This window comes from Rissa tridactyla, chromosome 7 (genome assembly GCF_028500815.1).
Source record: "Rissa tridactyla isolate bRisTri1 chromosome 7, bRisTri1.patW.cur.20221130, whole genome shotgun sequence".
NCBI classification, from domain to species: domain Eukaryota; kingdom Metazoa; phylum Chordata; class Aves; order Charadriiformes; family Laridae; genus Rissa; species Rissa tridactyla.
This window is the reverse complement of record NC_071472.1, coordinates 52,558,598-52,572,691: the sequence shown is the minus strand read 5'-3', so window position 1 is coordinate 52,572,691 and position 14,094 is coordinate 52,558,598. Positions and strand designations below refer to the sequence as shown.

The 14,094-nt window shown below is 44.4% G+C and overlaps 1 protein-coding gene across 1 annotated transcript in view; it reads right to left on the bottom strand.

Annotated features, from left to right (window-relative positions):
* The window catches only part of SSH2 (slingshot protein phosphatase 2), a 103,453-nt gene that overhangs the window by 63,248 nt on the left and 26,111 nt on the right, over positions 1-14,094 (bottom strand). The window contains exon 2 of the mRNA XM_054209042.1: positions 5,476-5,519. Within this exon, the coding sequence (XP_054065017.1) occupies positions 5,476-5,519 (44 nt within the window). The remainder of the gene's footprint in view (positions 1-5,475; positions 5,520-14,094) is intronic.

Here is a 14,094-nt window from a genome sequence, read left to right as displayed (position 1 = left end):
AAAGACAGAAAGATGGATTCAGGAAACACATTCTGAAGATAAGGTTCATACTACAAGAGCTTAGTAATCTCCAGCATGGATAAACACAAGCTTTCCTGTACACCACACACACAGTCCCCTCTTAGTGAAGATCTGGAGTTAAATTGCCTCGCATGCCCATTACAAGATCCAGCTACTGTTTAAGTAACAACAAAATAAATGTTTGGCAGCTGCATCAGCAAGCAAAGGCAGCACAAGGAAGGTTTAGTTGCTAGAACTCACAGCACATGGGTTTGGGAAGTCTCTCTTCTAACACAAGATATGCTTTAAGGATAACCTGAAGTGTCAGGAGCCTGCCACAGGAGCTCCAAGTGGTGACAAGATGATACACATCTCCAAAAGTCACAACAGACACAGGATGCTGAAGATTTGCACATCTTGATGCAGACTGTAAACAAGCTTTCTGAAGTGCAGTCATTTCGGTATCACAGACTGACTCCCCTCTCCCCTGGGGAACAGCACACATCTCCCATAACCCTCAGGGAGAGAGAAGCTTACAGTGGGTCTCAGTTTAAACATCAAACAGGTTGGCTTACAATTTATTGAGCTCTTGCCCTATACAAGGAAACACATGCACCAATTCCACTTACTATTTGAAAAACAACTTTTATACTGTTACAAACCATAAGCTCCTGCATCAGGCTGTGGTCTTCCGCTCCTAAAACAAAGGTATTTACTCACAGCTTGAAACCTTGAGGCATCCTGGCACATCCAACTGTTATCATGGCAATAATCTGATTTGCTTTCCTTCCCAGTTCACTCCTGGAAGGAACTACTTTGACTAAAAAAAAAAACAAACCAGAAGGCAAGCATACTTTGGCTGCAAAAGGTGATGGTTTGGGGTTTTTTCTTTTTTGATACCACCCTCTCACCCCCACCTGAAGCGTGGACGACAAGCACTTTTTGAGGATAATTTCAGGTAACAAACCCCAGTTTTCGAGCAGGGCCTAATCACTTTCTACGGCACTTGAAGGGAATGGCAGGCTCCTCAGCTGGACCTAAGCAAACGGACTTTAGTCTGACCAAGCGCCAGGCCATAAAAGATCAAAGAATTGCTGTGAAGTCCCCAGCAGCCTCGCTAAGCAATACGGCTTACTCAATTTTATATGCAGCAGTTACTGTGCAGCCTCAAATGCTGCATTTCGGCAACCAGAGCTGTTTCGAGGCAGGCAGAGCTGGTAAGTTCACAGACAGTGTGGAAACGGAGGCACCGTTTCCAACATAAACCCAAAAAAGCAACCAGCAGATCCTGACAGCAAATCCAATGCAGACTGCGGCACCGCTGCTGCCCCGGGCCCCGGAGATGTCATTTGTCAGCAAAACAAAGATGCTGAATCCTTGCAACCTTGGCACGGAGCACACTAAACCTGAACGTCAATGTATCAGTTGGTGTAAACACAACTCCAAGCTCAATACACATGCATTTTAGGTTAAGTTTTATCAACATCAGGACCATGCAGAGATTGTTAACACAGATGCCCATTGAGAGTGCATTCAGCGTGGCAGCAGCATGTCTGGGGACAGGAGGAGAGATGCGTGGGCCAGCTGGCTGTACAGCCTCCAGATAGCCTAATAAAAATGTCTGGAACGTAGCTATGAAGGTAATAAACGTAACAAATATATTGTTCAGGACGTCTGCTTGTGCAGTACTGTGTCTTAGTCCCATTAGCCAAGAGTTAGACAGGTGACAAGGACTGGCTCGATGGGGGACTCCAGAGCAAGAACTTGGACCCCCGTCAGGGGTTTGGGGATCTCACCCATAAACTGCAAGAAGGGTCAGAGCTGCGGCAGGGTACAGAGACCCTCCTGGGCTTGCCCCAGAGCAGGCCTTGGGCCTGAGAAAAAATATATTCCAGAAACCAAGCTGGTTTTCACCTATTTGCTCAGCTTCAGGTATTTGCAGTATTAATTTGCTGTGGTTTTTAGTAACGGATAGAAGTATTACAAAAATTAGGTCCGTGTTCACTATACCCAAGTACTTTCCTCAAGTAGGAAAACAAACCATTCCTCTCTGCATCAGTACAAAAGAGTTTGCCAGAAAATACTGTTTCAAGCACCTTCCAAGGGTAATTGCAGAGCGTGCATCAACTCTCTGCACATCTAATAGCTCTTTCCATCTTTTGGAAAAAAGCTTCTAAGTGGATTCTGCTAATTCACAAAGCAGAAAACTCCTCGTTCTGTGACGGTGCTGGCAGAAACGGTCTTAAGAGCATTAGCGTTAGAGCATGAAGTGTTATAGGAAGGGCCAGCCCTTCTGAGCGAGCAGAAGCCAAGGGCAGGCAACACCGGGGAAGAGGATTGACTGAGCTTGTGCCGGTGCTCCCTCTTCACACACGCAAACTCCAACAAAGAGGCAAGCGCAGGCTTGCCATCCCATTCGACTGCTCTGTAGAGCAGGTTTCAGTTTAAACAACGCACTACTACTCCCTTGTCTGCGATACTCGAGTCCATGCAATCCCAGTCCTCTGTGGTGTTCGATCTTAAAAAGCACAAACAGGTCAGCACCCAGGTAGGTTATTGGGTTTAGGTACAAGGATCTTGATGTACCTACCTACAAGTTGAAGCTCCTGTGTGAAACTAATTTCTCTGCTTCTCTGGAGGACATTTTAGACTGGTTGCTCTTCATAGCCTCTGCTCAACAAGCAGTAGTCACTCCTGCTGTCATACTACCAGTCTTATATCATCAGTGAGAAAGGATAAACAGCAGAAACCTAAACCAAGAAGCTATCATCTAGAAATTGCTAGCCACAGGACTAGCAATGCTGTTGAGCTGGATTTAAGTGGAACATTTGTCTCATTTGAGATAGCAATCCATAGACTATGCAGAGACATGGGGACTCAGGAGGATGGAAACAAACCTGTGCTCAATGATCTTCAAGACCGATCACTGCAAAAATCTTCTGACATGTCTATGTGCTTATGCTTAGGTCTTAAGCTAATTCCCTTGCGAGCACCACAACATCTCTATGCACTGACATCCTATTTAACAAAAATTGAAACGTTACTTTATTAACCCAAACATGCTTTTAGCCACAGTAGTGCTCTCGCATTCAATGTCCAGTTGATGAGTTTGGGCACGCTTGATGCCAACCATGCTACCCTGAGGTAGTGTTGTTTAAACAAGTTTTACATGAGTGCAGGAGACAAAAGGACTCCTCATCAGAAGAATTTTACAAACAGCAAAAATCCCCTAAACACTGACGGTAGCTACAGCCAGGTCATCCAAATTACGCCTCAGGAGAACTTCCCCAGCCCGGCCTTGCCCAGGCAGGCAGTTCGGAATGTCAGGCTGCTGCAGAGCACTACTTTGGTGACACTGCAGCCAAGACCTTTGCTTTCAAAGCCAAACTCAGTCCATTGCCTTTTTACTGTCTGCATTTTTAATAGCTGCTACTTGGTATGCTCCCTTGAAAACTGGGAGTTAGATACACTCAAAAGCTGTTTATAGACATCTTTTGCTTCCCCACAGCAGGACTCCAGGTTGACAACTTATCCACATTTGGCTATTATTTTTATCCTGCTGTAATCAAACACATTTAACACCCACCCCCTTGTTTTCCCTAAGAAGCATCTTGATTTCAGTTAGCTCTCTGACCCCAGCAACAGGAGTCACAGAGTTCAGATCACCACATCAACAGCAGGTTGTCATTTCCTACCCCAGGAAGTTATTTAAAATACATTAAAAAAGGCTTGTTTGAAACCTAACCTACAATTGTTGCTACGTGCCCACAACAATTAAATACCTCCCACCCCCTCCAATACATTATGTATACTGAGATCAAGTCATAAGTTGATCTTGTGACTGCTGGAAGGCTAAGAGTGAAATTAAAAATCAGAGTTTAGCTGAGTTCAGTTTAAGCCTTTGGGAATTGTGCTTTCCAGCTTTCCTCTCAGTCATGAAAGTTGTAAAATGAAGAAACAGCAATTCTTCAATCATCACTTAAGGGTAGAGGACTGAAGGAAACAGACCAGCCACCTTCTCCAGGCCACATAACTGCAGGACTCCACTGAAATCACAGGAATGCACAATCACGACAGCTTTTTCTTCTGCAGATTGATCCAAGTTGGCCCCAAACCCAAAGGCCAAATCTTGTTCAAGCCTTTTAAATACTAGAAATTATGGCTTTCGTTGTTACCTGCTCACACAAACAACATTAAGCAAAGAACTGTAACAGCCAAAGAGCTCATAAAGTGAGAACTACTTCACCTTCACTTCCCCTTTACTCCCTCTGGAGAGAATCTTACACCTTTCATAGAATTTGACTACAACATTTTGAGACAAGAAAGTGCTCCTGCTGCTGGAGAAGTTACCTAGTACATACAGGTTTTGCTTTTATTAAGTTTAGCTGAAATAATTCTTTTGATGGCTTAGAGGATAGGAGATAAATCTTACAAGACTTCAACAAATCTACCCTTAAGACTATGACTACATTATAAAACAGCCATTAATACTTGTCACCGCTCAATCAGCCAAGTTTCAATGTTTGTTTGGTTTTTAGAGATAAGCATTTATCAAAAAAGGTTCTTCTTGAAGCAATGGAAACTGGCATTTACAAAAGTGAACACCTCCACGCAAAACAATCCCAATTAAAAAAAAAAATAAAGTCCTGTAAATTCTCAGTGTTCTCCTAGCTTTGGAGTAGATATTTGACTACCTGCATCAGTAGCAAATATCTACACATCCATTGAACATCTTGTTTTAAGCAGCAGGTGCCCTTATGGCACAGGATCACCCTGTACTTCAGGTTCTAGAAATAGAACTTTTCACAAATCCCAAAGACGTACACAAGGGCATAAATCAGGAGATGAAGAAACACAATGAGAGGATGACTCTCACTGCTGAAGTCTCTCCTGTGATACTCCTGCTAACTAGAACAATCCAATTCAGCTCTTGATGGCAACAGAAACTTTTTAACCAGCAAACAAGTTTATTAATATGGTTATTCCTCTTGGAATATTCTGATGATGGACCAAATCCTGAGAAACAACACATGAAACTGGAGGGAGCTAAGGAATAACACAACCAGGATTTGTTCTAAGATATGAGCAAAGTCTCCACATACAAAGAGAAGTGGTGCATCACCACCTTATTCAGAACGTGCCTGCAGGCAAGACACCGCTTCCTGGATGCAAACAACAGTTTGGAGAATATATTCACTGACATCTTTGTGAACTGTTCCCCATAAATATTTTCAGTGTGATCTGACTTTTCCTGTTTCCTGCTGCAGCAAACCCTTTACCGGGAGCATCGTTTAGGCCATAGTTAAATATATTTTTCAGTAAAGTACACATTAAGACAGCTGTGCAACATTAACAACAGGCAGAAAATGATGCCTGTTTGCAGAACGTGCCAGAACAACAACAAAACCCCTGTGGAACATTTCAGAGAGAAAGGTAACCTCGAGGACTCTTGCAAGCCTCAAGTGACAATCTTACCTTCTGGGCTGGGACCGGCATTCTTCTTCCCCACTGTCTGCCTCCTGCATACATAGGAAAGGAGAAAAAAAGTTAATATGCTTTAATATATGCAGAATCCAAAGACTTGCATTTCACTGGTTTGATTGTAGAAGGCAAAGGAAATTCTCACTGCTGCTTCACGTAGCTGTCACTACAAAGGAACTCACTTCTTGCTCAGCTGTCGCTTCATGTTCTCTCAAAACCCTCTTAAAAACTCAATGTTACAAGAATTTTTGCCGCTGCAGGATTGAGCATGCCTTTGCATGGACTCCCAATGACCCCTATCAAAGAAGGCAGGCCAAAAGCCAAACACACATTTTACATCTGGGTAAAAAACCTAAGGGTTTTTTATTACCTTTATGTAGATCATATTAATTCATAGGCCAGTGTCAGCAATCAAGTGTAAGAATACAAAAAACCGGCCAGTAATAAACCTGCCAAATAGGGCTGGGTGAGCGCAGATAAGACTCAAAAGTGGAAATTTGACATACTATGCTGCTTTAGATGCAAAATTAATATGCACAATCTCTAACGTGCTATGGAATTTTACTAGGCCTACCTACTAAAGCCCAAAGCAATACCTCAGTAGAGAGATCTCAGCAATTAATTCTGCTCCACAGTACATTTACATATGCACTGCCAGGCACTGGCTAGAGATGGGGTATAAGATCTGTTTGATCAGTGAAAGCTTATTACGGTCATGTAGGTCTCAGGAGCAAACACGTTTTAAAACACACCAAGCATTTGGCCGGGGCAGGGGCGTCACAGAATTGACCCACAGTAAAGAGCAAGACCTCAGTATGGTGCCATGTATTTTGGTGATTTTTCAAGACACCAACCAGCAAGTAGGTGGTTGCAAGAGACCTCTGCCACTGAGACAGCAGGGGTGTTTAACATTTTACTAACGATGCCATGTGGTAGGCACTTAATTCTCTGAAGTGTTCAGGTTTTTTTAACTGGTTACAGAGCTCTTTTCTATCGAACTTTAACCAAGCTCCAGCACAGTTATTCCATTTTTCTCCTTCTTCTATCATTCATTCCATCATCCCTTAAGATGAACACATCCTCTCATGAACAAAGGCGTTGGCACGAGTTATATCATGGCAATAGTAGAGTGAAGTATCATGTTCTGTAGCCTCTATTACTCCTGAACTCAAGGGTCACTTTCTAAACACAAAGTGATGCACTTCTACTGCACTTCTGAAACAGGAAAGCAGGGATGAAGAAAGTCCAGAGTTGCTCTTCTGCAAACACCTGCAGAAGAGCTGAAACTCTGAAGCCAAACTAGCAGAAAGTGATGGCGTTTCACACAAGGATGAACTTAGAGGCAATGTATACCAGTGCCATCACCGTGCTCTCCTCCCCAGCACTTGCCCCTGCCCGAACACCTCTGTGATAGGCTCCCATAACGTTCTCCCATGAATCATCCCAGGGGAGACTGTACAGCTCTTCTGAGAAGGGAAACTATCCTTTTCTTCCTCTTCAGCTTGCTTCAGGAGAGCCATTTGTAAGATGTTCTATCATGCATGCTCTGCTTTCTGTTTTACACACCACAGCACACAGATGGAAACTAAGAGAAGGTGTGTAGCGGATTTCATGGGCATGGGGAAGGCTGGGGAATGAGATAAATGTCAATTCCAAAGGGAGTCGGTGGAAAAAAGGAAACGAGGAACTGCGTGCCCTCGGGCCTCTGGTTCAGCCCCACCAAAGAGTACACGTGCCTACCTGCCACCCAGGGCAGGAGAGGAAGGGAAGCAACAGGAGAGGGAGAGATTCTGGAACAGACACAATTACAAAAGCTACAGACACTAACACATATAAGCGTCAATCTCAGACAAGGGGAGGAGTGGAAAAGTTGTTTCCGTAAGATAACCATATAAACGGATGTTTTTTCCTGAGAATCTTCTGAACTACATTCTTTGTGCTTATTGCATGCAAAGCTCATATTCACTTGATTTTTTAACGCAGAGTTAAATGCAGATACTCCTGCTGGATATTCTGTTTCTGTTATTTAAATTATCTGAACCTGTGAGATATAAGAAACTAGAAAATGCTTGCTTGCTACTAGTCTTCTATTTCTAAGAACAGAACTAGAACACCATCATGAAGTAGTTCACTTGGAGCCACCTGCGACCACAAATTCAAGCTAAAACCTGCAGAGCATCTACAACAAGCAAGAGCTGGCAGGAATACCTTCTACTCATCATACCTTCCAATTAGCTCAGCAACTCGATAAGGAAGCTGGCATTCCTGACCCCTTCAAAATGAAAACACCGATGAATTCCACAGTCGATAGAAAACAAGCTGTGGCGTCATTCAAAAGGGTGCAAGTACACAGATGAAGAGAAGCCATCACATGAGCAGCCTCTTTCAGACCAGGGAGCCAAGCCCTTGTTCCCAAGATGAAGCTTCAGCTGCATTCCCTGGCTGGCAGGACACTCCAGAATACTCTCTGGGATACAGACCCAAGACTGGCCTTGCTAAAGAAAAATCCAATGGCATAGAGTCACTTTCCATTATTCAAGCTTTTGCAATAACCGCACTGGCCCAGGACCTATCTGAGCCAGACTGTTTGCTGTCCACAGCTCCAGAGACTGGCCAGCTGTCCTGGCCATCCACACTCCTCGCGCAGCCAAAGTCTCCGCACATTTCAACTGTGTTGCTTAACACCTCAGGGGCAGTGGCTATCCAATGGACCACTCTGCAGTTTGGCTTGACAGGCAATAACACCAGCATTTTAAATTTGCAAAAGTAAGGCATCAAGTACTTCCAAGCAGCTGGCAAGTGCTTAACTATCTTGTGTGCATGAAAGCAGTTAAGTACCTGCATTTCTAGAGCAAGACAACAAAGTCTGCTTCAGTCCTAAATACTGAGACCTGCTTGCCTTGCTCCTCTTGCACTAAATTTGTAATCCTAATTACTAGCACTTCCCAGGAGAGTGTCTATTCATTTCTCACCCCAGTGCTGAAAAGCACAGGCAATTCCCAGTAGGTTGGAGTGGAAAATACTATGGTGAAACGCATCGCTCTGATCCTTGAGATGACACAGTGCCTCTCTTAGCCAGGCAGCCAATGTCACCACAGAAGCCACACGGGCCACCTCCTCAGTGCCACACACCGGCTATGGCAAACAGGTACAGCATGCAGAGTTAAACTCTCCTCGGGCTGTGCCAGTACGGACAGCTGTCTATTGCCCCTGGGTTTGAGAGCATGGGTCCCTCTCGGTTATCCTGAGCAGACTCTGCACTATCTTCTAGAGATCTGCCTGCAGAAAAGAATAATGTGGCACATCCTTTACACTACCAGTTGCTATGTGCAATGGACAAATCTTCTAAGAATTTACACAGCTCAATGGGTTCTCCTCAACAGAGCCACACATTAGAAGTTCTCGTAGCAGAAGTTAAAAAAGAAACATAAATATAACACGCACACAAGATGTGCAGGATGAGGATTGAGTTCTCTGAAGGGTCAGTCACTCAAGTATCACCATCATCAGAGCCCCATTAAACCGAGAAAGACACTGGCACTACAGGTACCACCAATCTGGCTTTGCCCAATCCCCAGCTCCATCCCACTACTTTGGGTTGCACGACCTGATGTAATGGCCTCACAGCGTTAGGATGGTGGTGTTAGATGGGAATGGAAAAAACTCAAGCGTAAGATTCTAGAACCCCATGCCTTTCATCCAGGATGCTGCACCACCTTAAGGACTTGGTGACATGCTAAATGTCCTAAACAAGATCTGCAAGACAAGAAACTGGAAGCCAGCATCAGCTGTGCAGTTAGATTCCTTCGAACAAATGTATTATTTATCTCAAGTCCTGTTGAAAACACCATTAGTTGGTGTGGGTGTTATTGCTGGAACCTCTCAGATCCTGACAGACCATGAGTTCTGTGGGTTGATAAAAAAAGTTGACTTGGGGGGGGAGCAAGAGGAAGAGGTCAGAGGGGAGAGGAAGAGGTTTCATTACAGGCAGGACAGCTAAAGACATGATGGGGTTTTTGAATAAGCCAAAACGGCTCAAAAGCATACATTTGGCTAGAGAACAAGTTCCTCAAACCCACAGTAAGGTAAAACAACTGAAAGAGCACTTGAAATCTCTACTGCGCTGTTCAGGAACCCAAGCTATGCAAACATTTTTAGTATTATAATGAATGGCCATTTCCACATGCCAAAAAAAATCCTCATCACAGCAACTGGCAAGCCTGGTACGCTGGAAGTCCCACAAATGACAGGAGCAGATCCTGAAATAGAGAGATCATTATCTTAGCTCTACTCAAAATTCAGCCCTCAAGAGCTCTGTGTGGAGGAGGCTAGACATGGCCCAATCAATTTACCGTCTGTCTCTGCTGAAGCTCTTACAAGATCTCTTTAATATTACACATAAAGGTAGCAGTTTTGTGTGAGAAGCACACCTGTCCAGAATAGAGCTGACTGTCTACAGAAACAGAACAGCAGACAAGTGCAATTTGAGCGAGAGATCCATCGCCAGTACCCAGGATGCTCTCTGGAACAAAACTAACTTTCACTAACCTCCTCCTCTTCTCACGAGCAACTCTGACCAGCCTGCAGCCTGCTCCTTCCCCTGGTATTTATAGAGTGGTCAGATTCAGATATCTGAATCATTCTCACCCCATCAACTATCTCCTTTGCAAATGCATCCATACCTTCTCATGGACTGACGGCATTCAGTACGAAAGGAGCTAAAGCCAATGCTCCCATATTTCACATCTCCCACCACTACTATTTCTTCTCTTCCACAAGTCTGTGCTACCATCCCGTGTACACCATACCCGTCCCACAGCTCTGGTCACTGCGTAACTCTGCAACTGCACAACAGCCCCAAAACCTCCTTAGTAACTGTCAGCCAAAACCAAGCTGCAATGACAAGTCACCCCACTAGAGGGGAGGGCAGGACAGAGAAGACGTGCCCAATGCATGGTCAAGTGCAAGCTTCAGTGAAGGAAATGACTCCAGTACTGACATGACTACTAGAACAAGCACCTTCAAATTTTCTTGCCATTTTCAGTTTATTTCCCAAGGGGAGAAAGTACTGCTGCCAACGCAACAATTCATCTGCCAAAACGTGGATCAGAATCTGTAAACATTCCTTTCTGAGGACATCTTTGAGAAGGCAGTTTGCACTTTGAGAAGGAACATGCTTGGACAGCATCCGGGGACACTGAAACCAGCCATTTGTGGCCCGTGGCAGTGACCCACTTCAGCTTTTAAAGCTGCCTTCGCACAGGCGGTCGGAGAACCTCGGATCTTGCCCCAGCCCCGGGTTCCCCGTGTCCCGCAGCACCCCTGCTGTACCCACAGCAATGGGTGCAAGAGACAGCGGCTTCCACAAACGCTACTTGGGAGATTCCCGATGCCGGATTGCTCCAGCCTCAAACCAGCCTCTTCCACCAGCCTGCGACGAGGAGGAAGCTGAGCAGCACTGATGAGCTCCAGAGGGAGTCATGCCCTGCTTTCCTTGACCAGAAACAGAAGCCTCGGGGGAAATGGAAGGAATGAGTCGCATAGCTCTAAACTAGGCCACGATATTAAATGCAGTTTAAAGTGAAAGATGAAAAATTCCATCTCTGCTCCTTTCAGGCCATGTAGGACAGAATATGCAAAACATTAATCCTGTTTGTGCTTTGATCCACTGCCAACTATCTGTCATCAAAAGGGCAAGGGAGAGGAGAGAAATTTTTGAGTGCTATTCTGTTCTATACAATGGGAGTCACTCCATGTCACGCAAACAATTCTGCTCTTATAAATCTCCTTTTGCAGACTGATGTAATGATAAACAAGATTCAATCTGCATTCTTACATAGAAGGACTGGAGCTGCCTGCCTGTATTTAACATCAGGAACATCACAGCAAGTTCTTTTACTCTAAGAGATATGATTATTAGCATAAGTCATGCATCTAACATTCACTGTATTTCTATTAACCAAGGAACATTTCACAGAGACTACACCCTAAAAATACATCTTTCAAGCCTTAAAAGAGATTCCAATTTAATAACTGCTTGCTACATAAGATTTTGTGCCAAAGTACCTGACTGTATAGACAATGCCTGGGGAGCATTTTTACCAGGAGTGTGAGTGGCCACAGCCACCCATATCAAGAGAGCACTGACTAAAAGACAGGACAAGGATTCCAGATTTCACCCCATTTTGCTCCTAAGCTGTGACGTGCACACCTCAGACATTACAGAACTTCTCTCTCCCTTCTCCATTTTCTAAATCTTGGCTAAGTGTTGTTTTTTGGATGGGCAATTTCATTATTCGGTATGCTTTCCCCTTTTACAGGAATCCTCTGCACAGCAACAAACACCAGCAGCGAGCAATCCTGAATTCCTCACAGGAAGGCAGAACCAAGAGGTAGATGTGAAACCACGCTCATTTCCTGAAGCTGTTAATTTTCAAAGTCAATAGTGTTCTTTTTTTTAAAAGATCCTTATTAAGAGGGGCAGAGGGGCCTTGTGCAAGAGTTGGAATGCAGAAGCTATTTTGTGAGAAGCTACATGAGACAAAGAACTTGAAGCCTTTTCAGCTCTCCTAGAGAAGTGCAACTGGCAGCTTCTTATCTATACAACAGAAACTCAGTTAATATAGATCCCCCCAAACCCGCAGCAACATTCGGATGTAGCCACGCCATCAACAAGGCTTTTAACTTGACATTGTCAAGCCACCATCATCTGAACAACTCTGGACCCAGTCTCAAAGGAGGTACTACAAAGAAAAGGCTTGTAATTAAATGAGCAGTCTTCCAGTTCTCTGCCCACCCTTCCTTGGCTAGATCCCATCCAGTTGTTCAAATACACGCTAAGAGCCTCTGAGCCGACTGTGACCTTTGCTGGGAAGAAGGCAGCTGCTTCAGTGAAATCAGAGGCTGTGCATCCAGGCGTCAATCCAGTTGTTAAACCATGCAAATGCTACTCTTCATAGCATCCACCAATTTCCCAGTGTATCGTTGTTTGGGCTACAGCTGTACAGCGCGTTGCAAGCTCCTCCATACAGGAGCTCTGCTTGTGTGCCAGCAAGTATTAAGCAAGTCAGTACAAAAACCACCCACCCTCAACTATTGCCCAACACATGGATAACCCAGGCTGGTCGAGTATTGCAGAGAGGGTGCCATTACTGCAGCCACAGCCTTTCCCCTAACGCAACATAAGTCACCTCGAGATAAGAGCACCCACTGCACATTCAGATTCCTTAGGGCTCAACTCAACTCTTGACACAGACACACGGTGACGTGCCCTGGGGTATGGGGTATCTGACATCCGCACTGGACTGGCGTTAGATGCCCAAAGAAGCAACTGAATAAGAGGCCCTTGAAGGCCAAGGGACCAGGATCTGTGCATGGACATCACATAGAACCGAAGCTCAGCACCTTCCAAGATGAAGTATTTGACAGATGCCTATTCAACAGCAGGCCCTGCACAAGGCTGGTCCTAGCAATAATCTCAAATCATCCACTGCTGGAACAAAGTAAGACAAATGCATGAGTCAGACTGCCAAATATCTATTACACATTTCTGTAGCAGAGAGACTTTCATACAGTAGTCTGAGTTGTATCAATCTCTTAAATAAACCGCGTTAGCAAAAAGCCCACACATACTGCATTTGCAGTAAAGCTGAAGTGCCAGCAACAACACTCCGGCTGGTAAAAAGAAACAAGGGCTGACTTGAAAACCTGGGTTGATGAAAGGTTCCCTTTTTTCTCGCAAGAAGCCCAAGACTACACACAAATTCACCAGCTAGAGCTCTCGCGGCTGGAAGGGGGATGCTGAACTGTACCTGGTACCATTTCCAGCCTGACTGTTTCTAGTAGCAGTTTGGTATTAAAAAGAGTGATTTGACCACAAAAAAAAGGGGCATCCTGAGTTTGCAAGTTCCACAGCTGCAACATGGAGAACAAAGACAACCAAAAATCTGCAGCAGTTTGTGTGAAACGATTTATTTGGTATATTATGGAAACCATCTCATTGGCAGCGATGTGCAAGTAACTCACGTATAGAGAATAGGTCTCAAAGCTGAACTGAAAACCAGTTCACTTCAGAATCCCTCGGTCTCTGGGGATGGTTAACCTTAACCATTATTAAAAATTAAGAAACTAATTAATAAAGTCACCTACCGTGTTCTAGAGAGCTAGCTCATAACCACCTTTTGAAACACTTACATTTGCCATCAAACTCGTTTTAAAAATAGAAGCTGCTACCAGGAAGCCTTTAAGTTTGACATAAAAGTTCTTTAAAAAGCTAAACTGAGCAAACTAGGCCACAAAGGGGAAGGGGGAGAACGGTGCTGTGTTTTGCATAATGCTTTTACCTCTCCAAAGCTATAGGGATAAGGGGTAAACATGCAGCTTTCTCCAGCCGTTTCTCCCTCACCCATCACTATTTGCATGAAATGTTTTGAATGAACACTGTTTTCCTCCTCGCATTTCTTCTGCGTTTGAGGTTCCACATAAGCAATAGCTTTCTGCAGCCAAGTTTTCATTCAGAGGTTGGCATTCCTTCCGGATTGTTTTCTGTATCACTTTGCTGTGTCAGTAATTGGTATATTTAGGTCAAAGACATTGCGCTCCTGCTCTATAGAG